An 8,964-nucleotide genomic window follows, 5' to 3' on the forward strand; every position below is an offset into this window, starting at 1 on the left:
GCTTTAACACACCAGGCTTATTTGTGCCAAGTGGCCTCCTCTCCCCAGAGACCATCCTTCTCCCGATTCAGACTACAATCTTTCAAAGCTTGGTGAAATCCCACCTTTCTCACCCTGTCTCCTTTGAACTCTTGCAGCCACCACACTATCTCACACAACTGAGCACTTTCTTACAAGTCATCTTGATTCCATCGTTGGTCTAGTCAGGGTTTCTCAATGCCAGCCAGATCAATACCCTGGACAGGTAATTGTTGTGAGGGCTGTCCTGGCCTCTGCCCCTAGAAGCCATATCCTATACCCTGCCCCTGAGATTTGTGTCTCTGGGAACTGCCAAGTGTCCCCTAGGCAAGCAAAATCATCTCCAGCTGAGAATCACTATGACTAGACCAGAAGACTTTGCCCTGGATGGCCAATACCACTGAGCAGCTGCCCAAAGCTTGGTCAGAAGGGCCTGGTTGGAAATTGAATAGGATACAAAGAGCTGCCGCAGCAGATAAGTTTTTAAAACTTAATTACTGATAGAGCTAATACCCCTTAAGAGTCCCTATACTTCTCTATCCAAACTAAAATTAAGTAAAATCAGAAGCAAAGCTAAAATCTGTGCTTCCTAAAACATCTGAGTGCTGGAATTTTTTTTTTTTGAGGCATGATTATCAACTAAGGAAAGATTCTCTCCTACAAATTCAGATAGACTAATTACCCATCAAAAGACTAAATTGAGTAAATCCACACGAAGTGAGAAAATGAAAATGGAATGTACAATTCTATTCAATAAGAAGCAACTTTAGAGAATTTTATTTAACTGTCAATTTATCACCAACATCTAACATTTTATAGTTCAGGTACATTTGGGTAAGAACATTAGGAAGAAAATGTAAATTAAATACTATGAAAGTATGCTTTTAATGAAACATGGTCTCAGTAAAATATGGACACAAAAGTTTAGTGGTTTTATTGCATTGTTAGAAAATTATATTATGAAAGATACAAAAAAAATCAATGTTTTTCTGCTTCTTTTATAATCAGTATGCCATCTTTTACCATTATGGCTTTAAATTTTCATTCTACCCAACAGGTTTCAAAGAATAGTTTATTACATGCCTTAATAAAACATTTAAAATATTTACAAATTCAAAATAGATGTTTTATAACTGAAAAAAGTTCACCTGAGAATGCACTGTTAACATTGCCATTTTTTTTCCCAAGTTGTTAATGTGGCTGAGTGTCCACACGCAACCTGTATCGTCTACTGCATCTAACATACTTAATTCCTTATTTAAAATTAGTTAAGCAGTAAGCTATAGCAAACTGTTAAAAAAAATTACAGATGGAGAACCAAGACTGTATCCACATCTGTTTTGAATATGACAATTTAACAAATTATTTGCTATAGTTCCAGAATTTGAATAAGAAAAAAAAAAGGTAATGTTATTTTACTGAATTTAACATAACAGCTTTTTAAAAATCATCAAGCATTGAGAAGGCCAGTTCATAAAACAGTGAACAATGATCATGTGAATATGCAATATACAAACTGAAAACATTTCAAAATTCTGCATGAAGGAAAAGGCATACACTGTATACTCATAATCCTGTCATTTGTCTTCGGCAGCCTCAAAAAAAAAAAAAATACTGCCTTGAAACATTTTCTTAGAAAAAACTTCTTTAGAAGTTAATGTTAAAATAGGCATAAATGTGTAATGCTATGCAATATACAGAAAACATTCCCACTTATGGCCAAAAGACAAAGATAAAATCTTTTTTATCTGTCCATCTGCATTACAACTTGAAAATCATGTAGATATGAGGTAGTGTAGTTACTTGTATTACATGCTGGCTAAAGTAATGCTAAATTTTAAGAAATTACACTTGGCCAATAATTCTATGTCATTAATAGAAACCCTTAATGCTAAACTTTTTATAGGTAGAGAGAAATTTAAACCAAGTGCTTTACAAATTATATTTAAGCTCTGGAGACAACTACATTTTATTATAAAATAGTAGGTAATCTGTCAAAGCAAGTACAGTAGCAATTAAAGCAAAAGATTATTTGACATTTGCACATACACAAACTGATACGACCAATAGTTGAGTGTACACTGAGGTAGGAAATCAAGGGTTCCATTGGCTTAAGATTTTACATTTTGTAAACCAGAAGTTCTTATATTATTTTATATTGTGAAGTTGAAATTTAAAATTACAAGTATCAAAGAAATACCTATATGGAGAGATATACATGTATACATACATACACACACACACACACACACAAATTCTTTTGCAGTATGGGATGCATTATCAGAATTATTCTCCCTGACAAATTCTTGAGTGTACTTATAAAAGCTACTAGAAAATAAACAAGTCCAACTAATTTTCTCTTACAAGTAAGTCAATAACAGAGATAACATACAAACCACTGAAAACATACTAGCAATATCCTCCCCCTACATCCTGATCAAAAAGGGTAACATTGACACATTACTCCAAGACATGAAGACTGGTCCCCATACACTGTCAAGGGCAAGGCCAACTTGCTTCAGACTTGTTCATACACTGTGGGTGGTGGTTGCCCACATTAGCTAGACAAGCCCTGCACTAGGCTCAGGATGCAGTCTACAGAAGTGTCTCTTTCAGCCCTCTGATTTTGGTGAAATCAACACTATAAACTACTCCTCTGTATCATTAAAACTGGGTTCTGCCAATGTTTCTGTGAATGTGAATATATGCATTTTTTTAAATTGCTGAGAAGATCCATAGCTTTCATTTAGATCAAACAAATCTAACTCCAGCATGGCTAAAAGCCACTGCAAAATGTTATGTGATAGGTGCTCAGTTATCTATTTTGTAACAGGACTGAACAAACACTAAGACTGATCTTTAAATGCCCAAGTTAAAATGATTTGTGTGTCTTTATACCACACCAAATTTGGAGAAGAGAGCAAGGATTAAACCTGGTTTTCAAATGCAAACCCACAATACAAAAAGATTGAGTTTCATCCTATTTCACAAACCTACAGAGTTGCTGCAGATACATTTTTATCTGTAACAATCCTTTTTACAAGTGAATCATACGACTTTAAAAACAGGATAAAAAAATGAACTGCACTCCTGGTAAAAAGTAAGCAATATTCTTTCCCCGTGATGTCTGGTTTTCTGGCATTGGTGACCCATGGTGGAAAAGTGAACAGCTTTACATGTTGGTAAGCTATCCAGATTCTAGGGAGCCTCAGATAATGCTGCCAGTGTAATCACTCATGTCACTGTATTCTGAGTCCTATTTCTTCTTCCAAAGGGACAAAAATGCCAGGAAATAGGAAGTCCATGATGGGACCAGATACGGTAGAGACTGAAGAGCAGGGGGAAGAAAGAGGGAAAGTGACACTTAATCTGTTTATGCAGCCAGACTTTCTAGAGTCCATACCAAAGAGAAGCAACAGCCCCCATCTTAGGCCAACCACTTGCCTGTTTACTAAATCTTCCCAACGTAGCTTAAAGCCTCATTTTAGGAGCCGAAGAACAAAGCCCTAAGACTCAGGTAAGACCATCTTTTTTTCACAATGCAGCTCTACAAAAATATTCCCAGTAGCTGACACCCTGCTTCTGAGAACAGAACTCTATTAGCATTGCTTGGGAAGAAATTTTCTTTCAAACTAAAATATTAGAAAAAAGTCAAATTATTAAACTTCTGCAGGCCACTTCTTTTAGTAGGAACTATCTGTAGATGTTTCAAGCTGTTAAATTGCTGTCTGACATGCTGCAGTTTTCATTCTCCTACTTATTCTGAATAGCAGGAAGAGTTATTACTAGAGTTATTATTCTTTAAAACATGAGTTTTAAAGGTTTACTACGTTTTCACATGGATTTTGCTGATATCCAGGAGGCAAAATCATTTCTTTGTCTCTTGTGGAAGTCGAGGAGAAACCATGGTTGACTTAAAGGAAATTCCCTTATGGCAAACTACTAAAGGAAAAAAACAACATTGTTAAGCAACAGATGGTCATATTAGGCTTTCAAGACACTGCCAAAACTTCAGTAGAAAATTAGATGGTTTGAAGGAAGTGAATGCAAGTTTACTCATCAGTAGTACATTTATCAGTCATCTGCTGACAGAAATCTGAGATCCCACCACTCTGACGACACTGTTCCACAGGCCCGGCTTGCTCAGAGGTGGCTGTGGACATCTGCTGGGACTCCTGCCCTCGCGCGTAGCCGGACTCACTGTTTCCTCTGGCACAGGGAGGCAGCACTGCTGGAGGCCGGTCAGATAAACTGAAAATTGATGGTAACGCCAGTTCACCATCAGGAGTACTTTTATCTTTTTCAGAAATTAAAAAGGAAAGTGGGCAATCTGCAGCTGAGTACTTGGCGAGTATCTGTATTTGTTCTTGACTCAGAGCTGCTTCTTTACAAACTTTCTGGCAAAGTCCAGTTAGGTTCTGCTTTGTCTCGCCCAGAGTTGACAAAATGTGATCTCTTTCCTTCAACAAGCTCTCCTTTTCATTTTGCTGTGAAGTGGGGAAACAGAACACAATGGCTTGTGTTTATTAGCTCAATCAACATTTCCAAGGCGATCAAATAATATACAGTGCCTTCTCATCACATAAGATCACATGGAGTTTATCCTTTCAATTCCATTCCATTATACATTAAATACTAAAGGCCCAGAATCTCCTACCCAAACTCTTGGGGCAGACGTATTTTGGCATAAAGCATTTTTCAGGTTTTAGAAAGATAGTATGGGTGCACACATAATTTCTTTAGCAGGCCTGGGGCGGCACTTCCCTATCAACTATCTTTACATTTCTAAGTAAACATTAAAATAGCAAATAATGAAGAAAGTAGGATAAAGACTATGTAGTCTAACGTCAATTTGGGGCAGCTTTTCGGTCAAAAGAGTTTATGACAGACATATGGTTTTTGGAGCTTTCTGGATTTACAGACTGTACATAACAGGTATGGATGGCATTTTGGATGGGATACAAGAAAAAAGTAAAAGTACAGTTAGCATAACTTAATTACTGAGACTCAAAGCATTGCAAGATTCAACTAATGACCAGCATTTGTTGAGCAGATACTCTGTGCCAGATATTGTGCTAAATGTTTTCCAACATACAATCTCAGCTATGTAATCCACATAACACCTCTCCTGATTTAAGCAACATCAAACCCACTGAAGGGATGGGACTGAGTTTAACATGCCTAGAGACGGCTGGTGGGTGAGTTACTAAAGTGTGAAGAATTCAGGGGGGGCGGGGGTAATTTTGTGTTTGCTAATTACCATTTTTGTTATTATTATAATTTTAAGATATTACCCCTATAAGAAAGTCTACCATAGAATTTTTCAAAAGTTTTTCTGGTTCCTGCCTTCCTGTCCATGTCACTTATCACTGCTGACAGCATGTCTTTTCTATTATCGTCCCATTTCATCCTTCTTTTTCTAACATTTTATTGTTTCTAATGTATTATGAGACAGGAAACCAAATAATCAAGGTATTTATAAGAAAAGAGTAAATAAACACTTGCTAGAAAGTCAAAGGTTTTTCTTGTGAAATTTATCACAACTCTCAACAAGTCAGTCTTGTTCTGTTTGCGTTCTGCTCATTGGAGGTTTCTGGAGAGTTGAGGCTGCCAGTTAACCTTGAGACAAGTTAGTTCATAGTGCTAATCTGGAAGTGGCATCCTTTAGTCTTTTATGACACAAAAGTCACTAAAAGGGTAAAATGAATTTTGCTTTATACAAAAGTAGTTATGGTTTTATACAAAAGTATTACTACAAAATTATGTATGAATCCAATTATTGTTAGTTCTAAAATATTTTAAAGCCATGTAATATTTTGAGAAAATATACAATAAAAATACTAAATTTTTATATGGCAAAGTATTCTCCAATCTGTTCAGATTTTTATATACAAGTTCTTTTTCTTTAAAAAAAAAATTGATGTAGGTCAAGAATGTGTGTGTTAAGTATGTGTATGTAGGCAAAATCAATGTTCGGCCAGTACATTTTCTCTTATGCAAAGTTTATCAGTACACTCTTCTGATAAAATGAGTCTGCAGATACTGAAAGGGCAAGAACAGTACCTACTGCTTGTTCACAGAAGGAACCATTAAATGCAATCAACACCCATTTCTTTTTATGGTCTCTCAGAAGCCAATCCAAAGGAAGATGAAAACAAAGCTTCCGGAAGAAAGTGAGAAATAATCTTTCTTCAGTCATAGCAATATTCAGCCATGGATTCCTCTACCAAAGTTGGGATGAATCTACTCTAAACAGCAATAGAAAATTTTCAACTGCTGGTTGGTCTTTTAAATTAAATATGGTTAAACAAAATAAGGAGTACTTGAGCTTCCTCCCAGAAATTAGAACCACTACTTAACCTATAGATACTATGAAGATTACAAATATTTTATGACTTCTGTATCTTAATATCCACATGATCTTTAAATACTCTCACTCCTCCCACCCCACTAAATTAGGGATGACATTATTCTTTTGAGTATACAAGATGGCTTGCTTCTTCACAACAACTAAAACAAATAGGCACAACCCTAGAACTCCACCAGAATCATTTCTATAAATTAAATGTTCCCATCTGTTCCCCTGCACTTTAACTCCTACACAGCTAAGCTTCTAAGCAGCTAGCTAATGTTTCCATGTCACTCTAAGTTTAAGACACATATTTACTATAATAGCAGTCAGCTTAATAACTAAAATACAAGTAATTCAAGTTAATCACTTAACGACATCAGTATTTAAAATACCTCCCAAAGTCACTACTTGTAGTCATGAGTAGGACTCACTATTGGTGTCCTGCTACCTATTCCTACAATATATTTCCATTTTCCTATAAAAACAACTGTATAAATCACATTTGAAGTGCTGCACCTCTAGTTACAGATCTGTTTCTTAAAAAGGAAGAAAATTGGCATTCTGGTACCACTCTGGATTTTATACCAACAAAAAATCTTTACGGGCTGGGCACAGTGGCTCACACCTGTAATCCCAGCACTTTGGGAGGCTGAGGTGGGCGAGTCATGTGAGGTCAAGAGTTCGAGACCAGCCTGGCCAACATGGTGAAACCCTGTCTCTAATAAAAATACAAAAAAATTAGCTGGGCATGGTGGCACACACCTGTAATCCTAGCTACAAGGGCAGGCTGAGGCAGGGGAATCACTTGAGCCTGGGAGACGGAGGTTGCGGTGAGCTGAGATTGCGCCACTGCACTCCAGCCTGGATGACAGCACAAGACTGTCTCAAAAAAAAAAAAAAAAAAAACTTTACATCTAAATCCTTATTTTGAATAGCTAGTGGACAATATTTATTCAAATATAATTTTTTTAAAGATCATAAATATAACTCACCCAATAAAGATATAGAAGAATTTGGCACCAAAAGAACAAGTGACAATTTTATGATAGGGTAAAGAGTACTCACTGTTAGAAAACGGTCACTAATAGTTCCTTAGTAAGTAAAACCTCTGAACAGACAGTTTAGAGAAATCTACAAATGGTACTGAGAAATATAAGCAAAAATGCTCATTTTCACTCATAAGATAAAAATAAAAGCTACCATGAGATATCATGGTATCTCACTATCAGACTGGAAAAAAACCCAAAAGCTGACAACAAATCTTGACTGAGAGTGTGGACAGACAGACACACATACACTGCTGCTGGAAGGCCAAATATGACAATCCTATGGAGGGGAATCTGTTAATATCTAATAAAATTATGTATGTATTTACCCTTGATCCAACAATCCCTCTTCTAGGAATGTGTCCTAGAGACACAGCTCCTTAAACATGAAACAGTATACAGTTATTCACTGCAGGATCCCAACTGTCCACCCACAGAAGACTGGTTTGAATTGTGTTACAGTCACAACTGAGTACTATGGAGCTGGAAAACGAATGACAACCTCTCTGAACTAAGAAAAAATATTTCCTAGAAATCAATTCTTAAGTTTAAAAAGTACAGAAAAATGTATATAAAATACTTCTATGCAGCAGGATGGATAATAACAGTAGACATAAAATGTTAACACGTTTTTAGAGAAGAAACACAAGGAAAAAAAATCCAGAAACTAATGAAAATGGTTACCTACAGGAAGTAGCTATGAACAGGGTATAAGGAGAAGATGAGATCAAGATTTGGAGTATATAATTTTTAAAATATAGTTTTAACTTTTGAACCATATAAATGTTTTACATTAAAAAATACAACAAATTAAAAATGTAGGCCAGGCATGGTGGCTCATGCCTAAAATCTCAGCACCTTGGGAGGCCAAAGCAGGAGGATCGCTTGAGCCCAGGAGTTTTGAGAGGAGCCTGGGCAACACAGCGAAACCTCGTCTTGACAAAAAACAAAAAAATTACCCGGGCATGGTGGTGCGCACCTGTAGTCCTGGCTACTCAGAAGGCTGACGTGACAGGATCACTTGATCCCAAGAAGTCAAGGCTGCAGTGAGTCATGATTGTGCCACTGCACTCTAGCCTGGGTGACAGAGTGAAACCCTGTCTCAAAAAATGTAGAGTAAATCCCAGTAATATAAATAGAAAAAAAAATTGTATATCAAATTGGTAACACAAATATTTCAAATAACTTTAAAGCTTCACACTGGGAAATATTTAAGCATAAAAAAGGCAAATAAGTCTCAAATTCTGCTCAATTTGTTTACTGTTAATAGTAATACTAATTTTTTTACTTTTTATATAGTGTGCCCTCACTTAAAATCATCGACAAGTTTTTGGAAACTGACTTTAAGAGAAACAACACACAGCAGGTCCTCAACAAACATTTTGTTCCACATCCTTTCTTTTTTATTTTTTATTTATTTTTATTATACTTTAAGTTCTAGGGTACATGTGCACAACTTGCAGGCTTGTTACATATGTATACATGTGCCATGTTGGTATGCTGCATCCATTAACTGTTTTTTTTTTTTTTTTTTTTTTTTTTTTTTTT

At 36.1% G+C, this 8,964-nt stretch overlaps 1 protein-coding gene across 3 annotated transcripts in view; it reads right to left on the reverse strand.

Moving 5' to 3' along the window:
* Positions 1 to 767: 767 nt before the first annotated feature.
* Positions 768 to 8,964, reverse strand: part of BACH1 (BTB domain and CNC homolog 1) — a 47,871-nt gene continuing 39,674 nt past the window's right edge. For 2 of the 3 annotated variants that reach the window (XM_032176203.2, XM_032176205.1), the window contains exon 5: positions 768 to 4,505. In XM_032176203.2, coding sequence (XP_032032094.1) covers positions 4,071 to 4,505 — 435 coding nt within the window. In that variant the 3' untranslated portion in view covers positions 768 to 4,070. The remainder of the gene's footprint in view (positions 4,506 to 8,964) is intronic. The other variant, XM_032176204.2, reaches the window with a different exon arrangement.

The sequence above is a fragment of the Hylobates moloch genome, unplaced genomic scaffold (genome assembly GCF_009828535.3).
Source record: "Hylobates moloch isolate HMO894 unplaced genomic scaffold, HMol_V3 SCAFFOLD_14, whole genome shotgun sequence".
Lineage (NCBI taxonomy): Eukaryota > Metazoa > Chordata > Mammalia > Primates > Hylobatidae > Hylobates > Hylobates moloch.